Consider the following 26486-nt stretch of genomic DNA (forward strand, 5'->3'; position numbering starts at 1 on the left):
CAGACCCCCTCATCAAGCCCCCGTTATTGGCCTCCCAGCTCCGGCACGCAGTGCCATTCTCTTCAGTCACAGCCTCCTCCCTCCCCTCATCGCCTAGCTCGGGCCCTGGCGGCGGCGGCTGCTGCCGCTGCCCCGGGGTGGCCAGAGCTGCGCGCGCTGTACAATCGTTGAGGTCTGTACCCGCCTTACAGCGTCTCCCGCACTGGGCTCGCGCGTGCGACACCCCGCTCAAAGCTTTCAGTCGGGCACATCTCGTGCCTGTCAATCAACCGGCACTGAGCGCAGCCCGCCCTTCGCTCCTCCAGCCCCTTTGTGGCTGTGTGCCCCGCCCTAGCGGGGCTGCCGGGATTGGCAGAGAGCGCTGGGCGGGGCAAGGAGAGGCCCCCTGAGGGGGCGATTGCCTGGTGTGACGCTGATGTCTTTCCCTCCCTGCGGAACCTGAGTTGTGCGGCTCTGTTTCCAGCCGGGGCTAGTTTCACGTCATGCCCCCTCCTCCCGTCCCCCGCGACCGCGGCTGGCGTCCTGGAGACGGACGGAGGCCGGGAAGGAGCGGCCGCGCGCTGGGAAGATGCTGAGCCCGGAACGCCTTTCCCTGCCGGGGCCCGAGTACCTGGGTAAGGGCAGCGGAGCAGGGAGGCTCTGAGCGCTACAGCCTCTGCCCCGTGTGTCAGGGGAGCTTGCGGGACAGAGCGGGGAACCGGCCTCCCGGGCACAGGCCCCCCGGGAACCCCGTCGTCGGCGCCTCTGGGCAGGGCTCCCTGTGCCCGTGCGATGGGCTCTAGCCGGGCATGGCTCAGCCTTGCCTTCAGCGCTCGGTTCCCGGGGGCCTGGTGCGGTGGCGCTGGGTGTCTGGAACGGGCAGGGCAGAGGGAGTCTTTGTTCTGGGGGGGTTTGTTTTGTGGCTTCCTAGTTGGAGGGGCCGAGTTAAGGTGACCTCAGCTGTTTATCACTTTATGTTTGGGAAAGTAACCTAACTTCCAGGCTTTGTAGCCTGGAAAGTGAATAAGGAAGTGTTATTTACACCTTCTCATAACACACGAACTAATGGTCACCAAATGAAATTAATAGGCATCAGGTTTAAAACAAACAAAAGGAAGTATTTCTTCACAAGACAGACAGTCAGACTGTGCAACTCCTTGCCAGAGGATGTTGTGAAGGCCAAGGCTATAACAGGATTCAAAAAGAACTAGATAAATTCATGGAGGATAGGTCCATCAGTGGCTATTAGCCGGGATGGGCAGGTGACAATCCAGTTTGCTATAAACTGAGAATGGGTGACGGGATGGATCACTTGGTGATTACCTGTTCTGTTCATTTCCTCTGGGGCACCTGGGATTGATCACTGTCGGAAGACAGGATACTGAACTAGATGGACCTTTGGTCTGACTCAGTATGGCTGTTCTTACATTGTATTTGTGGTTTTGGTACATTGTATTTGTGGTTTTGGTATGTGTAAATGATGCTACTCATATGAGTAATCCCCCAAGATTTTGTTTGATAGTCACAACTTTATTTCCAGCTAACCATGTTTTTTGTTTGTTGATTGGTTTTTCATAAAGTATCATTTAAAAAAAAATAGATGTAAGAAATGACCAGTGAAAGGAGACTCTGTGGTGTGTGCAAGCTGAGTGTAGATGTAACTGGCATTTTTCTAAAGGTCCATCTTGTCCTCCAAGGCTAGAGTCTCTGACTTGCTCCCTTGTGCCTGCTGCTCCACTGATGTGAAAGTATGGGGGCATTTGAAGCACACTGTTGTTTTATCTATGGAAGTGGACTCTAGATAACTAGATGGGCTCTCTGTCCCCATTTCTTGAGTGTTCTTTGAAACCAGGAGTGCTCAAGGATCAAATATTTCTTTATCCCTGTAGGATACTCACTTTTTGGGTGACAAGATTGAGTAACAGAAGGTTTTATTGCTGGGAAAGAAAAACCACCAGTTTGTATTGATCTGTCAAGGAAGAGTCAAGAAACTCGATGTTGTGGTTCTGGGCATTTCTTGTTTATTTTTAAAAGTATGTACATTTCTTTGCCCTTGGGTGTAGCCCTTGGGTTACTGGCAGGATGCTGCTGCAGGCCACAGTTAAGGAAAATGTGGTCTAAATTCTTCTCTAAATTCAGTTATTTATTTTGTATGGTAAGTAACAAATTTTTTTTCTGCTTTCATATTATGAAAAGGTGGAACATAAAATCCATACAGCCTATTGTATTTCTTTATCTACTTGCATACAGATTCCCTTCCTTTGCTCATTGTTGGTTCAAGTGTCTCCACATTGAAATGGGAGCTGCAGGAGTTGGCAGACATGGCTTGAAAGAAACTTTCATCCACCACTGAAATGAAACTCAATAACATTCTTCTGTGATTCTCCCCTTGTCAAATATAACAGAGACTACAAATCTTCTGCAGCAACGCTCTAAGGAACTGCTTTTTCTCTTTCCTCAGCTGTGGGTGTTGGTCCTCTCTAGATTGAGCCTAGTATACTCTGTGGTACTGCTTAACGTTTCATTGGACTAAAGAGAAAAGGTTTCTGGCATCAGTGTGTTGAATGGAAATAACTATGGTAAAATAAAATCAATGTATGACTTCACTTAATGATTAGAGAGAAGCTGGGATGAGAAAGACAAAAGGAGGTTGGAAAGTGCTGCCTAATGTTTGAATCCCTTACAGCTTTTACATTCAGAACTCCTTGGCTTGCTGCCCCCAGATGGTTAGGGATGTTCTGAAGTCAGGGTAACTTGTGTATAAGTAGCTATTGTGCTTGTTTGTCCAGAGTACAGAGGCTTCTTTTATACGAAACGGCAAGAATACAAGTGATTTTTTTTTTTTTGACCACTGGACCCATAATCATATTCCCTGCTTTGGCAAGTCACGAGGTATTGGCCCTTAACATCACAATCTTACATTTAAAAACAAACACAAAAACAGTTCTGACATGAATTTAGTAGTCTGTGCCCCCCTAATCACCAGCGTGCCAAACATTTGTATAGTATGGATTGGATTCTATCCCTAGCAGTTCCCAAGGTAGCAACTGCTAAAATTGTGTTGGAACTGAACTGGGAGGAAAGTAGGATGGTAAGTTTTTTTGGACTTAAAATTATATCATGCTATCTTGTGAGTACCCCAGGCTAGGTAGGAGCACATCAATTGCCATATTGGATTGGATAATCTTGGTCCATCTAGTACAGTATCATATTTGCAACAGTGGACAGTACCAGATGCTTTGAGGAAGATAGAAGAAACTCTGTGTAGGCAAATGTGGGATAATCTACATCCCTCTTCCCCTGGATGAATCTCTTTTTAACCCCTAATAGTAAGAGATGGACTTAACCCCTGAAATATGAAGTTTTATAGCCCTTCCAAAACTTTTTTTAGTATTTTCTTTCATTACTTCATGTTCTTGTTACCCATATAATTAACCAGTCCTTCATTGAATCCTGCAAATTTCTTGGCCTCAACAATTTTGTGTGGCTGAGAGTTTCAAAGTCTAATTATATATTGTGTGAAAAAGTATTTCCTTTATCAGATTTGAATGTGCCACCTTTTAGTTTGACTGTCCCTTTGCTTTTTGTATTATGCAAGAGGATGAATAGAAGTTCCTGATGTATGTTCTAAACACTATTCATTCATTCTGTATGCTTTACCTTGTCCTTTCTTATTTATTTTCTCTCTCAAGTGAACAGTTCTAATCTTTTCAATCATTTTTCATATGAAATGTTTTCCATGTCCCTAATCATTCTCTTTGTTAGTCTCTCAACTCCCTCTAATATGGCAGTGACGTTTTTGAGCTAGGCTGACCAGTACTGAAAACAGTATTCCAGATGAGGCTGCTCCGTTGATTTTATATAAAAATATTTTCCATAGTAAACACCAAACCATTCCTTTTGTACCCTAACTTTTTGTGATTTTTTTTTTTTACCACAACTGTGCGTTGAGCAGCAGTCTTTGTCAACAGCGATGCACGGGTCTTTTCCCTGAGTAATTATAGTTAATTTAGAAACCTGTAAGGTAGCTCTAGTTTTTCTCTCTAATGTATGTTGCTTGTATTACCCTTTCACTTTGCTTGGTTATGTCCTTTTGAAGTTCCTCACGGTTCCTCCTCTTTGCAGCTGATTAACCTAAATAATTTTGTATCTTCTCCAGATTTTGCCAATTTACTCCCTTTTCTAGTTTTTTAATATCTATAATTAATAGACTCATAGAGTTTAAAGACAAAAGGGACTATTAGATCCTTTAATCTGACCTCCTTTATATCACATGCTATTACAGACCCAACTGGGAGAAATGTAATGGGCCCAATAATTTGTGTTTGGCTAAAGCATATCTTCCAGAAGGCATCCAATCTTGATTAGAAGACATCAAGAGATGGAGAATCTACCAATTCCATTGGTAGTTTGTTCCAATTGTTAAAAATATGTGCCTAACTTCTAAGTTAATTTTTGTCAAGTGTCAGGGTCCAGTCACTGGTCCTTGTTGAGTTTTTCTCCACTAAATTAGTTCTTTAGTACTGGATATTTTCTTCCTTTGAAGGTGTTTATACACTGTAATCAAGTCATCTCTCAATCTTCTTTTTGATTGACCTCTTTAAGTCTCGCACTGTAAGACCTCTTTTGTAGCCCTCAAATAATTTTTGTGGCTCTTCTGCTCCCGCTCCAATTTTTGAACATCCTTTTTAAGATGTTGACACCAGAACTGTACACAGTATTCCAGTTATGGTCTCACAGATGCCGTATAAAGGGGTAAAATCACTCCCTACTCGTCACTCTCCTGTTTATACAACCAAGGATCTATTTAGCCCTTAATACCACAGCATTGTACAGGTGCTTATTGAATTTCTTAAAAGAAAAGGAGTACTTGTGGCATCTTAGAGACTAACCAATTTATTTGAGCATAAGCTTTTGTGAGCTATACCTCACTTCATCGGATGCATACTGTGGAAAATACAGAACACGTTTTTATACACACAAACCATGAAAAAATGGGTGATTATCACTTCAAAAGGTTTTCTTTCCCCCCACCCCACTCTTCTGCTGGTAATAGCTTATGTAAAGTGATCACTCTCCTTACAATGTGTATGATAATCAAGGTGGGCCATTTCCAGCACAAATCCAGGTTTTCTCCCCCCCCCGACCCCCCCGCCAAAAAACCCCACTCTCCTGTTGGTAATATCTTATCTAAAGTGATCACTCTCCTTACAATGTGTATGATAATCAAGGTGACTTCCCAGAAGTCACCTACTACAGGACAGGCCTAACAAAGAAAATAACAGAACGCCACTAGCCGTCACCTTCAGCCCCCAACTAAAACCCCTCCAACGCATTATCAAGGATCTACAACCTATCCTGAAGGATGACCCAACACTCTCACAAATCTTGGGAGACAGGCCAGTCCTTGCCTACAGACAGCCCCGCAACCTGAAGCGAATACTCACCAGCAACCACATACCACACAACAGAACCACTAACCCAGGAACCTATCCTTGCAACAAAGCCCGTTGCCAACTGTGCCCACATATCTATTCAGGGGACACCATCACGGGGCCTAATAACATCAGCCACGCTATCAGAGGCTCGTTCACCTGCACATCTACCAATGTGATGTATGCCATCATGTGCCAGCAATTCCCCCCTGCCATGTACATTGGTCATACTGGATAGTCTCTTTGTAAAAGAATAAATGGACACAAATCAGATGTCAAGAATTATAACATTCATAAACCAGTCGGAGAACGCTTCAATCTCTCTGGTCATGCGATTACAGACATGAAAGTTGCAATATTACAACAGAAAAACTTCAAATCCAGACTCCAGCAAGAGACTGCTAAATTGGAATTCATTTGCAAATTGGATACAATTAACTTAGGCTTGAATAGAGACTGGGAGTGGCTAAGTCATTATGCAAGGTAACCTATTTCCCCTTGTTTTTCCTACCCCCCTCCCCGCCCCCTTCCTCAGACGTTCTTGTTAAACCCTGGATTTGTGCTGGAAATGGCCCACCTTGATTATCGTATGCACTGTAAGGAGAGTGATCACTTTACATAAGCTATTACCAGCAGGAGAGTGGGGTGGGGGGAAAGAAAACCTTTTGTAGTGATAATCACCCATTTTTTTCATGGTTTGTGTGTATAAAAACGTCTTCTGTGTTTTCCACAGTATGCATCTGATGAAGTGAGCTGTAGCTCACAAAAGCTTATGCTCAAATAAATTGGTTAGTCTCTAAGGTGCCACAAGTACTACTTTTCTTTTTGCAAATACAGACTAACACGGCTGTTACTCTGAAACCATTGGATTTCTTGTCCACTATGACCCCTAAATCCTTTTCATGTCAATGTTTTCCAGATACAGTTCCCCATTCTGTAGATATGACCTGCATACCTTATTCTTAGATGTCTGTTTTTGCCTTTGGCTGTATTACAACACATTTTGTTTGAATGCGCCCAGTTTGCCAAGCAATCCAGATCACACTGTATGACTCCTCTGTCCTCTTCATTATTTATCACTCTGCCAGCCAGTCTTGATGTCATCTGCAAATTTATCAGCGGTGATTTTAAATTTACTTCCAGATTATTGATGAAAATGTCAAATAGCACTGGGCCTAGTACCAATGCTTGCAGAATCCCATTAAAAGCACTTCCATTCATGATGATTCCTCATTCTTTTGAGATCTGTCAGCTATCCAGTTCTTAACCCATTTCATATGTGCTCTATTTACATTGTGTAGTTCTAATTATTTAATCAGAAAGGTATGTGTTACTGAGGGTATGTCTTCGCTACATGCTGGATCGGTGGGCAGTGTCTAGTCTAGACATGATAAATCGACCACCAAGTGCTCTCCCATCAACTCCTGTACTCCAGCACCACGAGAGATTCAGGCAGAATCAACGGGCGAGTGGCAGCAGTCGACTCACCGTGGTGGAGACTCCACGGTAAGTCGATCTAAGTATGTCGACTTCAGCTACATTATTCATGTAGCTGAAGTAGCGTAACTTAGATCTATTTTCCCTCTTCCCCCCACCCCGCCAGTGTAGACCAGGGCTAAGTCAAATGCCCTACAAAAGTCTAAATAATACTTCTGCACAGTTACTTTTATCAACCAAATTTGTAATCTCCTCAAATAAGTCTTCTTTGAGAAGACCTTTTTTGTGTAACATCATTTTGACTTGCATTAATTCTATTTCTAACCTTTAATTCTTTTCAGTTGAATCCAATATCAGCTTTTCCATTATTTTGCATGGGTTTGATGTCAGGGTAAAAGATTTATAGTTACCCAAGTCTTCTCATTGAATTTTTCCAAATATATTAGCACTTGTATTTAGCTCTGGTAACCTCATTTACAAGGTAGTGTGTCCCCACCCAAAAAAACTCTTTAATTCCTCAGTTTAACAATACATTATTGGCACTGGAGGACCAAATATGGGTGGCACAGGACTTCGGTTGAATATAGCTTTCAGTACTTAGTTATTTCAGTCCTATTGGCTGTGCACTTAAGCACAGATAGATTAGCTCAATTGTGTGCCATAAATTGTTTGGGGTTTTTTTGGGGTGTCTTCTGATATAGTTCTCTTACCTTTCAAAGGTTTAATGCTGCAGGAAAGCCCTCTCTTCAGCCAAAGAGATATGGATGTAGCTCCTACAACCTGTGTCCATCATCCAGAGGGATTCACTAGAGCAGGGGTAGTCAATTATTTTTGTCAAGGTCCAAATTTCTTGGTCAAGGTCCAGATTCCAGAGAAAATAATAAAAAGTAAATAAAAAATATTTTGGGGTCTGTTCAAAAGTGTCTAATGGTCTGGATTTGGTCTGTGGCCTGCCTATTGACTACCCTGCACTAGAGTGATGTGTGGTGCTTTCTTTCATTAGGGTACACACGTTATCTCTAAAGCGTTTGGAGCCTCTTCAGGTGTGGGAAGAAGTGACTGAACACTGATTCCTACTCACATGGAAGCTCATTGTGCTCTGAAGCCGGATTGCTGGTTTGTCACTTTGCTTTTGTCTCATTCAAAGTTTTCAATCTAAGCCCTTCTGGAGGGGATTTATAATTCTACTCCAAAGAGATTTTCTGAGATGAAACTTGGATAACAGATTTTTTTAAGAGTTAGCAGACTTTAATTTATTTTTTTTAATGAGCTAGTGATTGTTGGACAAGTGTAGTTTTTACATAGGATGCATGCATTAAAAATTGCGGGGGGTGGAGAAGGTGTAAAGAATCCCTTTAAGGGGCACTTGAAAATGAAATAGTACTTAAAAAACCCCACAATTATTCTGAAATTACCAAATGTGCTTTTCGCAAAAGCTATTGACTGAGTTTTGTTTGCCTAGTAGAAACCTAGTACAAGTAAATAATGCTTTTTAGAAAGCACCTTTGAGCCTTTTTCTCTTTTTTTTTTTTTTGCATTGACCTAGCTGTGTAAAAGCCTAATTCTTTAGAGAAGATAACCTGTCTCCAGCCCTATTGTGTGTGTCAGGGTCTTGTTAATTCCATTATCTGGTTGTGAGATTACAGGTAATTGTGATTAAAAACAAACACGATTAGGTTTCTCTAATCTCATTCAGAAGTCAGGGCTGCCTGGAGCAACATAATCAGGTGTTCTTTGAAGAGAATCTGAGATCAGCCTGCTCTCTGCTTTTTTTCTCATCTGGGATAGGTGAGCTGCCTTTAAGCCCCCCATTGCAAACAGAATTCTGACAGGTCAGATGAGTGTCCAGAGCAGCATTATGTGCCATGTCTTTTGGTGTCTCAATGTTTTTTCATATTGAAGATAGACATGGTAGAATTATCTCATGTGCTAAGAGCAGTACAGTTTAAATGTATATTCTAAACCTAAAGAGAAGTATAGCTGCTCGGAGTTAAATAGAAAGTAACAGGGAGAAAGAAAATAGGTATTTGGTATAGAGAAAAGTGATTTGAAATAAAGAGTGTTCAGTGAGTCTGACAGCCCCAGATGGCAGGAGCTGCAGATGGTAGTAAGGCTCTTGATCCAGTGATGGTGAGGTTGCACAGAGGAGGTCAGAGCTCAATTAATGGGGATGGGTTTAGACTAGGGAGATGAGGTTTTCGTTTAAGTGTAAATGAGTCTGTGATGATTTTGTAACAAGTAAGACGTTTTAAAAACTGGATCCTGCAGTCAGTGAGAAGCAATTTGAAGTTGGGGATCAGGTCCTTTGGGTGTAGTTAACATTCTGTGACATTCTGTAGGGCTGACACTCTGGGAAACCATAGAGGTGGTAACTATAGTCTTAATAAGTCCCTTCCAACCCTGACTTTTATGGTTCTGTAACTGATGGTTGTTTAATATTCTTTGTTTATAGCTGATAAAGCATGCCCCAAAGTCTGAGGAAGATGATTAGGCATTTAGAATATTGTCTATGGCAGCTTCAAACTGTAGTGGAAGGCACTCATCTATTATAAAGGAGATTTAATGGATTGTAGCACTTTGTGATTTTTATATATTAATCCATTTTCCCTCTCCCATCCCCAAAGCTCTTTCCCTTCATCCTTAGCCAACTGCAGACATATGAGAACAAGAACCCTGTGCCAGGGGGAATCTGCACCTTGTAAAACATGGGCCTCTTTATTGCTAGACATACAGAGCTCTCATGACAGAGCAGTGGTGAGGAAAGAGAACCAAGAAGTGATGAGGAGCGAGAATCTTTGTGCTCTCGGCATCCAAAGGGCCCCCAGACTCTTGCAGCACTGAAACTTTTTTCAGGGGAAAACTGCAGTTATGCGATGTGTTTTCTGACAGCCAGGGCTCCACCTCCCTTCTACACAGTTTTTGGAGTATTTGGTTTGGGGATGTAGATATAATTTATTTTCTTTAACTGAAATATTTAGTTAATTATATTTGTGTTACAGATGCAACTAGAGACCTCAAATGAGATTGGGACAAATTGTACTATTCATGGTATAAACTCATAATAAAAGATGATTCCTGCCTGGAAGAGCTCACATTCTATATAGAAAAGACAAAAGAGTGGGAGAAAGGAAATATTATCCCCATTTTACAGATGTGGAACTGAAATGCAAAGAGAGTAAGTGACTTGCCCAATGTTACATAGGAAGTCTATGATGGAGTTAGGAATTGAATCTGGGTCTTGAGTCCCAGTCCGATGCTTTAACCACAAAGCCATCTTTCATCTCAGAGCTGTGGTTGTATTACTGGAACCACCATCCCAGCTGGAAAGGTATCAAGAGAACCTTAAATATAGCTGCTACAATAAGGTCAGGGTGAGTGGATGGAAACAGTTCCTTATTTTCAGAATGAGAAAGAGATGTTTGCATTTCAATGGGCAGTTCTTTCCCTGTGCCTGCCCTATCTCCTTACTTATCCTCCTTTTGTAGAGAAATATGGGAGTCTGGAGAGTAATGGAGCTCTTGCATTACAATTTGAATCGGAATAGATAGGAGACAGGCACATTTGAAATATGTTATTAGAACACAGTTCTCTATAGCATAGTGGTAGGAAACTCCACACAGAAAGAGAAATAACAGCCAAACAGATGTTCCTCAGCTTAGCGCATGTGAACATCAATATGACTATCATGCTCGTGTGTGTTTGACCATAAGAGAAGTCCTTCTGTCTTCTTGATAAAGTAAAACCTTCCCCTGAGAAGGTAAGCCCAATTTGATACTCTTTCCATGTTCTAGGTATGCTGTTACAAGCCTGGTGTCTTGGCTTTTTTGCTTCCTGCACCACTGCTAGAATTCTGGAGCAGGCCAAGCCAAAAGGACCTGACTCTGGAATTATTCTGCTTTGTTAGATAACTATTTAGCTTACTTTTATTTCTAAGGCTCCCATCATCTTAGTTCTGCCTCTACTTTTCAAATCCTGTCACTGTGCAACATAGTAAAAAGAAAAATCCCCCCCTTTAATTCAGTGAATTTGGGGTACCTCTGTCTAGGGACAGATGCCTGAGAGGGAATTTTCTGTTAAATGACCACGGTCACCTTAAAATTCACATGTTTGTATGAAAACTATTTACAGTAACTCCTCACTTAACGTTGTAGTTATGTTCCTGAAAAATGCAACTTTTAAGCGAATCCAATTTCCCCCTAAGTATTAATGTAAATGGGGGGGTTAGGTTCCAGGGACATTTTTTTTGCCAGACGAAAGGCATTATATACATTTTAAACAAGCAATTTAATACAGGTATAAGCTTTAAACAATTTTAAAGAAACAATTTAATACTACAGTCATCATGGAGTCAGAGTGGAAGAGGGTGGATTGTCTGGCTGCTCATCTTGCTGTTCTTGCTGAACTTTCTGAATATTGTTTTGCTTTCCTTTTTTTTCTTGGTAAATTTCTTTATAGCAAGTCATTAGATAATTAACTCCCCTAATCACTTTGGAGCTGCGTTCCTTGTCAGGATAGTCATCGCTCAGGATTTGCAAGCCACCCTTTACTCCGCACACTGCATCCTCGCTCCTCCTCCTCCCCTCCCCCGCCTCCTGCCCACAGTGTTCAGGAGGCAGGGGAGGGAGGGGGAGCCTGCGCGCCAAGTCCTTGCTCCTCCCCCCCCGCGCCTCCTGAACGCTGCAAACCAGCTGATTGCCACGGGCAGGAGGAGGGGGGAGCAAGGGGAAGGCGCTGATCCACAGGGTCTGCTGGTGGGCGTGAGGTGCTGGGGGGGGCGGCGTAGGGGATTTGGTAGGGGGGCTGCCAGCTGTGGACAAAGCAGGTAGCCAAACCACGTTATAGTGGAGCATTGCACAACTTTAAATGGAACATGTTCTGTAATGGAGCAGGGACATAAGATCGAAACAACGTTAAGCGGGGAGTTACTGTATGTTCCATTGCTACTTGTAACATTTAAGGTTACTATAAATGAACGAGGTTAAAGGAAAATATTTTTCTCTTTTTCAGCCCATTTGTTTATACATTTGACTGCACTTTGTTCAGAGTCCGTTGTTTCCTCTGCATGATCAGTGACTTTCCCTTTTTGTGCTGGATTTTCACATAGCAATGTGGAAATAATTTTGTTTTTTAATAAGAAAATGTAATTGGCTAGATTTTATGATGGCTGAGACCCTTTTAAAAATAAACAAACCACCCCAAGCTAGTTAATGTAGAAGGCTGGACAGTAATTTTGTGTGTTTGTAGGAATGAGTGGTATTAATGAGGCAGTTCAGCTAGTACTCTACATTAATCAGCAGTACAAATTGGTGTCATGAGTATTATTTGTGATTGTAAAAGTGAGGGACTGGGTAACATAGAGTAGCCAAAGTCAATTAAGAATGCAGACAGGCTTTCTGCAAGTTTAAACCACAACTTTTCCAGTGCCTGCCAAGCTTTACCTGCTGGCTGTATCCACCTCTGACCCCTTGCAGTCCTTGCTCTTTTGAGCGAAACTGTCAGTTTTGTCAAATTATGCACTGGCTTTGTCTTGTGGACAGACATTTATCGGGGTCTAGATTGAGATGTTAAAACTTGTGTGATGTACATGTGATCTCAGATCTCTAGGGCTGAACAGTGGGTGCATTAATCCATTGTACCACTAAGCATCCCCTCCAGTTTATTCTTCTGGCAGGTATTTAAGTGAATGGTCTTCAATGTGCTGCTTCCTGAGGGAGTGGACTAATATTGATAGTGCTTTGACATAGCAGTGCACTTCGGAGGAGTCTCACCCCTGCCAGGTGCTATGCTACTGTCACATCAGAGGTGACCTGTTGGAGAGCAGTAGACACTAAACTAAGAAGACACAGAGGCCGATCTGTGTGCAGGTTTGGAATAGAGTAAATGCTGTACTCTGTAATTGTTATGCTGTCTTATTGTAAGAATGTTTGTTCTCAGTAGTTCTCAAGACCAAGAAAAGTTTTGATTCTTAATTTAGACTGTTTGTCCCAAGTGGTTTTGAAATCCTTAGTGTTAAAAATATTTCACTGTTGGATTGTGTAGCCTTTCAGCAGCACATGCCGTGCATTGTAATGTTATCTGTGGTATGACCCCCTTGTACTGACACATTGTGCCACATGGTAGGGGAGCTTTGTTCCTTAACAGTAAATGCTATTAGGATTAATTAAAAAAAAAAAATTACTCTGTCAAAAAAAATCATGAAGGGCTCTGAGTGGTGCATGCTATGAGGACAGAGGTTTAGTATTTGGTTTAAGGCATGTCTGTCTCGTTTAGGCTGTTCTATAGCGATGTTTAAAGTGGTTAAAAGAATATCTTGGAATGATTTACTGATGTTGAAAAGCTACAGAGACAATCTCAGAGGATAAAAAAGGATGATTTAAAAATCAAACACAAAAAACCCCCAATTTTTTAATTGGATTTTTTATGTTAATTAAATACAGATTTATTTTAAAAAATAGACCTAATTAAAATAGGTTATTTTCAGTGTTCAGGCTTAAACTTACTATAAACGATTAAAATTAAATACAAAAACTATTAAGCAGCACATGTTTGCCCAATTTTAAAGAAAGTCAAACCATTGAACTGGTGGAAGTCACTGGATAGAGTTTGTAGAAGTGCTAAACCAGCTTTTGACAGCAGTAGCCTATTCTGCAGGTGGAGAAGGAAAATGTCTTCAATGACTAGTTTGTTAAAAGTGAAGAAACCAATTGTGAGTTGAAAAAGCAGAGAAGTTTGTATTCTAGTCTATGAAAAAAACAGGCATGAAAGGGTGAGATCTACTAGGTCTAAAATCTTGAAAGACGTGCTAGAAACAATCGGCTCAATTCACTAACTATGCTACACTGTAAATAAATAAATCAGTTAATTTTAAATGCAAAATGTTGTGATAAACTTTTTCTTATGTATCCAGCACTTTTAAGGTAGTTTTAATTAATAAAAAAAAATACTGCTTTTGTGCATTTTAATTGAATTTTAATTCCATCCAAATAGAGCTTAACATAAATCACAAGTAAAAAAAATTAATAATATCTAGCAAATAAGAAATACAACCAGTCATCATTTTCTAATATAACACAAAATATAAAAGTTAAGAATCTGACTACATTAAATTAAGTTATAATTGCTTAAATGTGTATAGACATAGTATATTGTTGCTAACCAGAAATACCCAATTTAGTATAAAGGCTGTATTTAATTGCAAATCAACATGTTTTGATAGGTTCAATCTTGTCAGTTGGTATCCTTCTTTAGGAAAATAGCTAAAAAGTACAAATCAAAACACAATTTATAAAAATTGATTATTTACAACAAGATTTCATGCTTTTGGTGATTTAAATAATGGTTAAAATTGCACTGATTTTTAAACCAATCCATCCTGAAAACAGTTCTGTTCGTACTCTGTAAAATGTGTGTATGCATGCTCCTATTGCTGTGGCTCTTCTGTGTGATAGTGCAAGAGAGCCTTGTTATGCTCTCAGCAGTTTGTTCTAAAATGTAGCTTGTCTAAGCATTGCTTCCTAGATATATGTTCTCCTATCTCTAGTTTATTTTGGAGAGATTTATTTATCTATTTTAAGGTCCATTTTGCAATACTTCTAACGTTAACTAACTCCCGATAGGTTTCAGAGCAACAGCCGTGTTAGTCTGTATTTGCAAAAAGAAAAGGAGTACTTGTGGCACCTTAGAGACTAACCAATTTATTTGCGCATGAGCTTTTGTGATGAAGTGAGCTGTAGCTCATGAAAGCTCATGCTCAAATAAATTGGTTAGTCTCTAAGGTGCCACAAGTACTCCTTTTCTTTTAACTCCCGATAGTTGAAACAGAAAAAAAAATAGAGCAAGTTTTCTTACTCTGCATCAAATATTTATATTCTCAACACTTCAGTTAATGATGTGGCAAATAATGAACAAAGATCAGTTTGATAACCCAGTGCAGCTCACTCCTGACTCTCGGCATCCCTTGCTGTGCTGTAGTGGCGGACCCTCTGCCAAGAAAGGTCTGTGACTCATTTTTTTACTTTTTATGTTTTTTATTTTGTTTGAGAACAGGGAAATTCAGTGCAGAAAGAGAAGCTCCCTGTTAACACAGCATGAAGGTTGTGTACTTAAATGCATAAACTTGAAGAAATTAATTCTTGCAACATATTCTAAGGTACTTTGAACAGTTCTCTGTCTAGATACTTACATGACCTTCATCACCAGAGTACCTGAGTGTCTGTAGTAATACAAAATATTATGTGTGCAATGTGGCCAAGTGAAAGGTGCTGTGGGATTCTTCAAAATTTCCTGTCTTTTTTTTTTTTCATGCATTTAAATTCTCAGTCATGCTGTTTCATAACCATATGTATTTTTTGCACTGAATATCACTTTCTTTCCAAGTTGCTCAAGTATCAGATTTCCTTTTTACAATTGTAACCAACCCCACAGATCTCAGCATCAACAACTAACATACTAAGACTGAAATACAGCTTCCATTTGTTCTAACAGCAATATTTTTAGGCCTTTCCTTTGTCTGCACAAAAAGGTGTGGTGGTGTGGGTGAGAAGAGTTAGGCTGCGCCAAACTGAGCTTTCTGGAAAAGGCTATTATTTATAACCAGGTTAAAAACCCATCATGGAGTAGAGACCAGGATTAACCCATATCTTTTTAACTGTAATAATCCAGTTTAATGCTATATTTGTGGCTGTCCAAACTATCGTAACCCGTTGGCCACCCCTAAGTTCAACAGCCGTTGCTAAATTCTGAGTTGGTTAGAAGCCAAAGTGTATTAGTGCCAGTCTTTGCTCATGACCTCCTAAGGGGCACGCACACCAGGGCATGTAGAGGCTAGGCAAGTGAATCTGACACTAATGACATCATATGCAATATACGAAGTATATTCAGTATAAAAAGCCCATCCTCCTTGGGAGGAGAAACAAAGGGTTGAATTTGGAGGAGCAGTATTATGTATAGAGCTAATGCTTGTACAGAAATTGTATATTAATGTGGAAGTGTCACACAGCTATTAAGTCTCTATTAAGATTATTTGTGCAAAGTTGTCAAGAATGTGGCTAATAAGTACATCCTCAGCTTAACATCTGGACTTCAGTTATTTCATATTTGGATCCAGAAGACTCCAGTGTAAAATTGCCTTGACCCATCAAATTTTCATCTTTCCACCAAAGCTGTTCAATAGCTTGTCAGTGTGACCAGGTGCTCAGCATACAGGGACGTTGTGTAAACTTATTTTGGGCAGTTAAATGATGTGTTTCAGGAAGGAATTGAACCATTAACTGTCAAATGGTTGTCTAAATGGGGGATCCAAGTTCCATAGCTTTGATTTGGTGATGGTTGTCCTGCATAACCTCCTTTTCTCTGATGCTGTTTTGCTGGCCCTTATCAACCTGGTATATTTTTAGCTTCCTGCTAGTCCTTAATTCACTCCCTCTTTTTAAGTGGGATATTAAGTTCAGTTTCTGGATCAGACGGAGGTGGGCAGATTCTCAATAAAGTGGATTTGTAACTCTCCCCAGACTCTGTCAGGAGTAAAGAGACAGATTCTAGATAACAAAATATGATGGAGTGTTGAGGCATATGAATGTGTGTTGGTGGGTACTGTGTCTCTTTCAAAGAAGAAAGATGCGGGCTCTTTCTTAGTGCTGGTTACAACTAGAGAGCTTGTGCGTTGGGTTTGATTCCCTGATCCTGATCTCTCTCCATAGGTGCTGGAACTAGGGGTGCGGGTGCTGCCTCACCCTCTGGGTTGAAGTGGTTTCCATCGTATATAGGATTTACAATTTGGTACAATGGCTCTTAGCACCTGCATTATACAAATTGTTCCAGTGTCACTGTCTCGCTCCCTGGGTTGTCAGGGCAGAATGAATTAAGCATCTGGGAGGCAGAGGTGTAGAGAGTGCCTCATTTTGCTCTGCAGTGTGCTGTCTGGAAACCCCATCTTGCTATCTTTTGGGACAATCCCAGGGATATTGGGGATACTAAAATGCTTTCCCCAAACTGCTTGTGTGATGCCCTCAAACAATGAAAGACTTAGTATCAGGGGTGAGGGGAGAAAACCAGCCAGTAAGCCTCCTGCTTGAAAGCTGCAGGGTGCTAGAGCTCCAGTAGGGAGGAAATGGGTCTCTGAGGGTAGTGGTAGCAAAGTAGCATCATTTTCTAGTGGACTGGGCCTATATGAATTGTAATATGGACAAATTTATGAAGAGCTGGACAAATTTATGAATGCAATTGTATGATTGGGTAGCTTGTGATGGTAGAGGGGCAGGCTCAGCAGCCAGTTTGTCTCATTTTCAGTTTGTCTTGTGTTCCTAAAAGCTCATCCTTCAGAGTTCAGCTGGCTACCAAACTAGATGATCTGGTGATCCCTTGCCACGTTAAACACTGACTCTGCCATTGACTCACTGTCTGAATTTACAATACTAAGCCTATCTGTGCTCCAGTTTCTTCATCTACAGAGCAGATCTATTCCTTGCTATAGAATTGTGCTCCAGAATCTTTTAATTTTATTCATTATGTATATATATGTGACAGGTTGGACAACCCTGCCCCGTGATGCCACCTGATGTACTGGGGTTTCCCTGAGCCCCTCCTGCTCCACTAGCCTGGATTCCCTCTCCCTGTTTTGCTGAATTAGGCTCTCCGGCCTCTTGCAGTACACGCACACAGGTAGGGCCACACCCAGACGAAGACTGAAGTCAGCTCTGTGTGAGAGGATTCACCTAGCACTCATGTGCTCACCTCTTTTGGTGAATAAACCCAAAATAATAGTGTCTTGCGCTGCACAGTGCAAGCTCATAAAAATTTGCCCTCTCCCTCAATGTGAAGAGAAATAGGCACAACTTCTCCCCCCTCCCCCAGTTAAAAATTGCACAAACTGGGTTTAATAATAAACAAAACAAATTTATTAACTATAAAAGGCAGATTTTAAATGATTATAAGGGATAGCAAACAGAACAAAGCAGATTACTGAGCAAATAAAACACACTTACTAAGCTTAAGATCTTTAAGAGACTGGTTTCAAGAAGTAATTTCTCATCCTAAATGTTATTTTAGGCAAGTTGCAGAGTTTCTGTAGCTTAGAGTTCCTGTTTTCTTCTTAGAGACTGGACCCCTGTCTCAGTCTGGACTCACCTCTGCCTTTCCCCTCAGGTTAATTCATTTGTCCTTTCAGGTACTTTCAGTAGTCCTTCTTGGGTAGGCAGTGGAGGAGATTCCAGATTAACCCCCTCCCCAGCCTTAACAGGGATTTACCTACGGTGGGAAACCTTTGTTTGATCCCCAACCCTCTACAGAGGAAAAGTACCAGCAGTGTCCAAGGTGGTATTTTGTACCCGGTGATCTTATCACCTGACCTGGAGTGTCACAGCTACATCTCTTAGGAAGGAGGGAGACTAGTATCTTCACAGTCTTATAGTTTTTTCCTAATGGCCTATCAAGGCTGTGATGGCCGGTTATCTGGTGGGTGTCTCCCAAATACTCACACAGTTATAATTGTTACATAGTTGATATTCACAACTTTAAATACAAAAATGATACATTCATACAAATTGGATAATCACATTCAGTAATTCATAACCTTTCCAGTGATACCTTACAAGACCCATCTTATATAAAATATATCTTAGGCCATATTCATATCATAATCCTATTTCTGTGAAGATTAAGGGGTGTAACATCACAATATGTTTCTAGCCCTTGTGATTGCAGAGAGAACCTTGCATATGAGAGCAGTGTAAATTGATGCAGTATTACCTGTCTGATTTTTCAAAGAGCCTGAAACAACAGTCCTAAGAGGTGTGAACTGTCTCATTCATCTCAAACAAGGCCTCATGGGACTCCATAATCCTGTGCTTGTAGAAACTGGTGAACCTTCAAGATGGAAAATTCAGCATTTTTACCATGGAAATCACTATTTTTACTTCCAGGAACCTGGCATTTTGTTTTATCTCCCTGTCCTGCTAGGACCTGCTTGCAATTGCATCTTGCTTTCCAGTTTTCCCCCCACAAGAAGGAGTTAATTGGATTACAGTGCAAGCACCCCACATTGTTCTGTGGAGCCAGGCAGCAGCAGGTCAGGGAGCCAGAGCTAGAGTCCAGTTTGCAGTCGGAAAGCTGTGGGAACTGGTAGCATAGGCTGGTGAGCTGGGTAACCTGGAAAAAAGCACAGCAGCTGGGGTGTGAGGGAGATGAATCTCAAAAACAGACCACAAGCACCCTCCATCCCCTTCCCTGGCACACATGGGGAGAAGAAGGTGCTGTGCTAGGGCACTTAGACAATATTCTTGGAGTCAAATCGCCTGAAGAGCGTAGCAAAAAATCTCCTCTCCAGAAAGAACCGTTGATTAATTTTATGTCCGAGACTGTTTTCAGCATTGAGCCATTTGTAGCTCTGTGTGTTTGTGAGGAGATGGGGAATGGGAGGCCTTTTAGTGTATCATCATGAAACAACTTTCACCTGGAATTTAAAAGTTGTTGCCATATACTCTAGGGCTTCTTGCTATGGAACTTGGTCTCATTGCACCATGGAGTATAAGGGGCCCTGATAATACCTACAAATCTCATGAGGGTTTAGGTGTGGGCGGTGGGAATTAACTAATATTTGTGTGGTACTCTGACAAGGGAAAATGTGATAGTGTCTGAGAAGATGATCTCTGAGCATAGCATGAGCCACATACTGAAGAGGGAGGAATGGGATGGGATAGAATGAAAAACAGTCTTTCCCAGTTGCTGTTATCTTAAGAGTGTGACTGAGCTGCACGGACTCATTCCTCCCTCAGGGGACACAGGTGCGCAGAGTTATTTTCTTTAATCACTCACATAAATTAAAATGTGTTCCTTTGCATTAAAATAATTAAATAAAGTTACGCCCTGTATCTTTTATTGCCAGATAAGAACTTTGAACCTTTGGCTTACCATCTTGCTATCAGCTGCAAGGTATTTTTCAGGGTATGCTTAACCCATTCTGCCATTGTAATGAATGTGAAAAGTATTATAGGCAGAGAAATCCTCTGACAGCAATTAGTGCTAGTGTGAACTTTTAATCATTGTGCCCATTCGGGATGTTTTCCGGGCCTCTTTTGAGCTCCACCTACCCCACACCAAGATGAAATGTACCAAGTACGGATGGGGCATGAATTTGGGTTTAAGTGGCTTGCAGAACTCTGATGTGTTTCTAAAGCAGATTGATTGCTGGTAAAGGAGTCATGCCATTGAGTCTGGAATAGTCTGCAGTGTTCTATCTGGAAACCCCATCTTACTATCTTTTTGCTAGGAGGAAGGCAGCTGCAATGGGGCCCTGAGAGTGATGAAGGGAAAAATGGGAACTGTCATTGGGACAATCCCAAGGATATTGGGGATACTAAAATGCTTTCCCCAAACTGCTTGTGTGATGCCCTCAAACAATGAAAGACTTAGTATCGGGGTGAAGGGAGAAAACCACCCAGTAAGCCTCCTGCTTGGAAGCTGCAGGGTGCTAGAGTTCCAGTAGGGAGGAAATGGGTCTCTGAGGGTAGTGGTAGCAAAGTAGCATCATGGTAAAGAGCAAGCACAGCATCTGCCATCCCTACCCTGAGGATATTTTCCTGCTCTTTTCAGGACCGGCTGCTACTTGCAGTAGTTCTATAATGTACTTGTTTGGGACAGGGGTGTATGCACTGGGAACAGGGTTCGTGTGCACTTTAGATTGGGAATGGTTCTCTTTTGTTTGTTGTGGTTTGTCTCCTTTGTTGTGGTTTGTCTCCTGATTGTTGAACTCCTGGATTTGGCAACTCTTCCACTTGCTAAGTGGAGCATCAGCCTAGACTTTTTCTGCTTTGGTTCATTTCAAGCCAACATCAAAGAGGCCACACTATTTCCATTTGGTATCTGCACTGCCTGTGCTCTCCCTGCCCTTTTGTGGAAGCAGTGAGATGGTTAATGTATTGCACCAAGTTGTCCCTGCCCCCAGTGCTTATCACAAACAAGTAGCATTCTTTTGTTAGATAATGACAGATCCAGCACTATATCACCCAGCTCTGCACCCAATTCCCTACCTGCCATTCTGAAAACATCCCTTTTGGTGCTTTCAGGAGGACAGAAGTGCTTTGATTTGTGTCTTCCAGAAAATGTTTTCTACAGACCAGCATTTAAAACAATGCACGGTCCCTGAAAGGTGAGGTGGGAGGACCTTGGTAAGGTCTGCAGCAACCCTACTAGACTCCTACCAGTATGGTATTCATAATCTGTGTAAGGAAGGTTGTTGCAATACAGGGCAGAGAAGAGGAATTCAGGGCTTCTAGAGGGTCCCTACCAGGCATTTCATGTTGCATGGTTTCAAAACTGGTGATGCTGCAACCCTCATCTGCCCCCTTCATCTCTAAAACCTAGAAAGATTAAAGAAGGACCACCAGTGCATAAATGAGTAACTCTGTGTAGCCAGAGGGGAGAAGTAACATTCAAGTCAGATATTTCACCAGTCATACTTATTCCCCTGAAGGAATTATGCGCTACTGTGTGTGTGCAGAATTCATGCCCCCGCTTATTTCTTTGCTTCCCCGCAGAAAAATGACTTTCTGACAGGGAAGCAAAGGGAAGCTGCAGGAGCAGTCACACACCACTCCCTAGCTGCACGGTACATTGCTTCAGGCATCTGGAGCAGCCAGCAGAGATGAAAATCACTGCAGGGCTGTGGACACCCAGCCAGTGGCTCCTACACTGAACCAGGATCAGCTGCTAGTCCCAGCTGGGCTGGAGGCAGGCGAGAACGGGACTTCCCCATCCCCTGCAAGGAGTGATTGGGCCTGTGTTAGACCCACCTCAAGAAGCCTCCCCCAGCTGCAGGAAGCTCAGCATCTTCCCCTGTTTCCTGCCCCCACCGCTCTTCAGCTGCTCCCCCATCCACCCAACCCTCACGCATCCAGACCTCCCATACCCAGACACCCCTGCCAAGCCTCACCCTGTACACCCAGAACCGCCCTAGCCCTCCATACCCAAACCCCACCCCATTGAACCTCAACCCCTTAATCTGGAGCCCCCTGCACCCAGACCCCCTGCCTCTGGACCCCTGCACCCAGACCATCCCCCCATTGAGTTCCCTGCACTCAGACCCCTACCCCACCAAGCCCCACTTCCCCAGCACTCGGACTCCCCCTGCTGAGACCCCAGCACCCAGACCCCTCTGCTGAGCCCCAATCACTTTCACCTGGAAGCGCCTGCAGAGTCCCATTGTCCCTGCACCTGGACCCCCCACCCCCCAATGAGCCTCTGTGCATCCAGATCCTCCCTCACCTAGACCCCCCCACTGAGCTGCCTGCACCCAGATTGTCCCACACAGAATCCTCTCACCCCACACCTGGATCCCGCCACACTGAGCCCCTCCACACTTGGATTCTGCCTGGTTAAGCCTCCCTGCCCCACACTTGGTGCACTTGGCACAGAGGGGCAGGGACCCAGGGTGTTTCTGGGGCAGGCCCAGGCCTTGTGCTGTGTCAGGGTTGAGTGTAGCCTCACCACTGAGTCCGTGTCCCGGCAGTAGGGAGGCTGCAGGGTGATCTCTCTTCTTCATGGAGCCAGTGGCCTGTGCTCCACTGTCATGCTGGAGCCTCTGCGTTTATTTATTGAAAAATAAAACTTGCAGAATCTCAAAATATTGTGTGCAGAATTCTTAATTTTTTTATGCAGAACTTTTACTTTTTTGGCACAATGCCCTCAGGAGTAATACTTAACAGAATGAGAACCTCTGCTTGTCTCTCTCTATGTGATGAGAACAAGTGCTAATAGTCAGGCAAGGATGAACACTAATAGCCTGGCCTGGCTCTGGGCTTTGCAAGTCCCTTGTATTCTAATCTCTCTCTTGCTCTTTTGTTTGTAGCTCAGAGACATGTCCTCACGTACATGGAGGATGCAGTGAGCCAGCTGCTGGAGAACAGAGAAGATATTAGTCTGTATGGCATTGCCAGATTCTTCACTGAATAGTAAGTATATCAGGAGTCTGCCAATAGGACCACCCTGGGGGAGGCTCTTGGAAGCAGGCAGGGTACATGGAGAATGGAACTGGATACATGCTGATTATGTTGTGGCAGTGAATATTGGAGTTGAGTAGGTTAGCCAAGGGCTGCCTGAGCATGTTTCAGAGACGTGCTTATTCAGGACAATGGGTCAAATTCAGACCTGATTTAAAAGCGGGGCAACTCCTGTTGGCTTCACCAGTTGTGCTTACTTATTCTGAGGCTGAATTTGGCCCAGATAGGGCTTCTATTCTCTGTTTTACTACTGTATCTGGGTCATCATATAATATCTATCTTTGATAGTAATTTATTTTTTTAATTCATGCTCTCATTCACAGACACGGAAAAAGGGGAAGTCTCTAGTTGTACCAGCAGTACACTCTTTCCCATTGAAGACTATAGTGGGACTGGGCAGATGTTCTGAAAGAAAATGGGTTGGGACAGAGAGAGGAAGGTTACATCTTAATATCTTGAGACTGACTCTTGCTGAGCTGCCAAGCCAGGCTCCAGGCCCTCTTCTTTTTCATAGTCCCAAACAGAGCAGAGGGGATATGGGACATATTGCAAGGTCTCTGTGTATAGTAGCTCTCTTTAGTAGATGGATCTGTGGTAAGAGTACTGGTTCCCTGTGATACCTCCTCCCTCTGGTTCACATCAGTGTCCTTGCTAATGTGCTCACTTTATCCTCCTCTCTCTGAATTATCCATTTTGCTGTTCAGTCTTGTCCCAGTTTTTTTTTTTTTTTGTAAAAAGAAAAGGAGGACTTGTGGCACCTTAGAGACTAACAAATTTATTTGAGCGTAAGCTTTCGTGAGCTACAGATCACTTCATCAGATGCATAAATTTGTTAGTCTCTAAGGTGCCACAGGTCCTCCTTTTCTTTTTGCGGATACAGACTAGCATGGCTGCTACTCTGAAACCTGTGTTTTTGTTTTGTGTCTGTGATGGGGAATACAAACCCCACTCTGGGCAGCCAGGGGTTAAGGAACTGCTCTGGGCTCAGACAACCCCAGCCTGCCACATCTGTAGGAAATGCTCTAACTGGAGGAGGAGTTAAAAGGCAGGGGAGCAGCTCATTTGGTGGCAGACCAGGGAAGAGAGTAGACCTGCAACCCCAGCATAGGAGAGCTGAGGGAAAGGCAGAATCTCTCCTGAAGACAACTGCCCAAAGGTCCCTCCCTGAGGGAGGGGATGACCTGCTACAGAGACAGCCTGAGAGGGAAGCAGTCCCCCCTCCCTCTCATATGGACTCAGAGTTTTGTTAATTCCTCTTTACTTTGTTTGGACTACCCCAGCAGGGGAAATCCCTATGCCTGAGCTGGCCCAGGAGGGTGGGCCATAGTTCAGAAGGAGGCAGTTGCTGCCTGAGAGAGGAAGAGAGCTACCATAGTACATGCTACCTCCAGAAGGTGCCTTGTGATGAGAGAATGCCCTTCATGCCACCTTAACCCAGATAACGACTTTGGGACAGTTGCAGGGGGGTGATAGGAAGTGGCCCAGGGAGAGCAGCCTTAAGCAGCCCCTGGCTCAAATCACTGATAGCCCTCAAAGGGCTGTGGGTTGGAGCCTCATGGAGTGGACTCGGGCTCTCCTACCAACATCCTCCCTGCAGGTCATGGGCATAACCCCGACCACTAGGCAAAGCTACCAACCAACCTCCAAGTGAGGACCATCACAGTCTGGTTCTTGTAAAGCTCCCTTTATTTGCTTGGCATGCTGTTGCCTGGCTCTTCCAGACCCAATAACCATTATATATGGCTCAGCATAGCCACAATGGTGATGATCACTGATCTCAAGAGACCCCAGAAACCCAGATTAGGAGGAGGAAGGTGAGGGGCTGCACCAAAATCTCTGCATTTGTAGAACGTTCACCTTTCAAACGTAACAGCTTTATTCTGTAGAGAACCTTTTGTACAAACTGTCTCCGAACATACATCCCACAGCAACACAATACAAATGTGGGTTTGATTCATTGGGATGCCTCCTCGTAGTATAGGCTGATGTGTTCTGGTGGTATAGATCACTGCTAACTGTGTTCTGATTGGCTAGACAGCAGTTACAAGCTTCCCTGTTTTGGCCAAGATCAGTGTCAATTCAGAAACCTCAACCAAAATCACATAATTGATTTGGACAGCAGAGCTCCTCTGTCTCAGACATTGTCCAATACCAGATGCCTCAGATAGAAATGTAAAATACTGCATGGTGGATTATTATAAAATAACCTGCCTGTAGGTTAAATTTATTTCTAACACATATCATCTTGTAGTTGATTTATGCTCTGAAGCATATGGATTTATATTGCTTTATAAAATTATCTTTCGTAACATAACTGTGGATGGTCTCCTTATCCGTGTAGCGGCCAGCCCTCTTTTGGAATTTTATTTAGCTTATAGCTTCAGTGATATATAATGGCAGTGAGTTCTGCAGGTAGATTATACACTCACTGCAATCATCCTACTAGTAATTACTGGTATTTATAAAGCACCCTACCCAGGTGGCCTACATATAAAAACAATATACAATTCAATAAAAACATAGGTGATCCTTAAAAGTCCAGCCTCTTAAAAATAGAAGTAAAACTAACTGAGATGTAGCAAAATGCAAGATTAAAGGGGATAAAGAGATATGCATGGAAGATAGTATGTGTCACGTTGATTCCATATTTATAAAGACACCTAGGAAAGAAGATTTCAAGATGTTTTTAAAAGTAGTGTGGGGAAGAGAATAAGAAATGTCTGGAGGAGGGATTTACAGCCTCAGTTAATGTCTGATTTCTTGCTGACCAAAGATGTTATGGTGGAATCCCTAAAAGACAGCTGGTACCAGAGCACAGACCTTCTTCAAGGTGAAGTTCAACAAGGACATCTTGTATGTGTTGTGGTCCTCACCCTTCTGGGTTTTAACAAACAAGTGGTGCCAGCCTCTCCTCCCTCTGCCCCATTATGGGAAAAGACAGTGGGTTTTGGGTTTAAAAATCAAGCAAAATTAATGTAAATGCAATTCCAGGGGGCATTACAAGTTCTGGCATTGTGCTCAGTAGTGTAGAAAATAAAAAAGACATGAACCCTGAATTCAAGTTGTCTGTCTTGATTCGAAAATGGAAAATGAATTTTTATCTTATTTGTGTATTGTGATGTTTTGTAGAAATTGATTTCTCCAAGGGAGGGAGAAAGAGAAATTAAAATCCATTGTTAGGTGCTGTCGTTGGATTCAGACTAGTACATAGTGGGAGGTGATGGGGGGGGAACCTTTGCTTGCTTTGACAGGAGCTCCAGCAACTCCTTCATTGGTGGTAAGTCTTTAGTGGCTAGTTGAAGGCCTCTTACTTGCAGATTGACTGACAGAAAGCAATGAAAGTTTGAGCCACTGGCCTTTTTGCTGGGAGTGTGGCTAGGTTGTGCTTAGATGTCTGAAGGACACTTTTTTCCTTCTCCGGGCCCAATCTTGATTCTGAATCTTGATTTGGTGAAAGGGGTTAACGCTTCCTTCCCTCCCCCCAGGTTTAACTCTAAAAATAGTCCCTCTGTATGAACAGCCAGTGTCAAGAATACAGGGTGCCTATAACACAATCATGGGTACTTCTCTGTCCTGAACAAGTTGCTCTGATGGAAGTGTGGTGCTTCCTATTGATACCCAAGGTTGTGAGGCACCTCATCAC

At 42.7% G+C, this 26486-nt stretch overlaps 1 protein-coding gene across 5 annotated transcripts in view; it reads left to right on the plus strand.

Moving 5' to 3' along the window:
* Positions 1-474: 474 nt before the first annotated feature.
* CSTPP1 (centriolar satellite-associated tubulin polyglutamylase complex regulator 1) overlaps positions 475-26486 on the plus strand; it is a 145964-nt gene continuing 119952 nt past the window's right edge. The window contains exons 1-4 of one of the 5 annotated variants that reach the window (XM_073348272.1): positions 571-614; positions 17376-17510; positions 19732-19790; positions 22693-22795. In XM_073348272.1, coding sequence (XP_073204373.1) covers positions 22716-22795 — 80 coding nt within the window. In that variant the 5' untranslated portion in view covers positions 571-614; positions 17376-17510; positions 19732-19790; positions 22693-22715. Of the gene's footprint in view, positions 615-17375; positions 17511-19731; positions 19791-22692; positions 22796-26486 lie in introns of those variants that run through there. The other 4 variants (XM_073348273.1, XM_073348271.1, XM_073348274.1 and 1 more) reach the window with 4 other exon arrangements.

The sequence above is a fragment of the Lepidochelys kempii genome, chromosome 6 (assembly GCF_965140265.1).
Source record: "Lepidochelys kempii isolate rLepKem1 chromosome 6, rLepKem1.hap2, whole genome shotgun sequence".
Taxonomy (NCBI): domain Eukaryota; kingdom Metazoa; phylum Chordata; order Testudines; family Cheloniidae; genus Lepidochelys; species Lepidochelys kempii.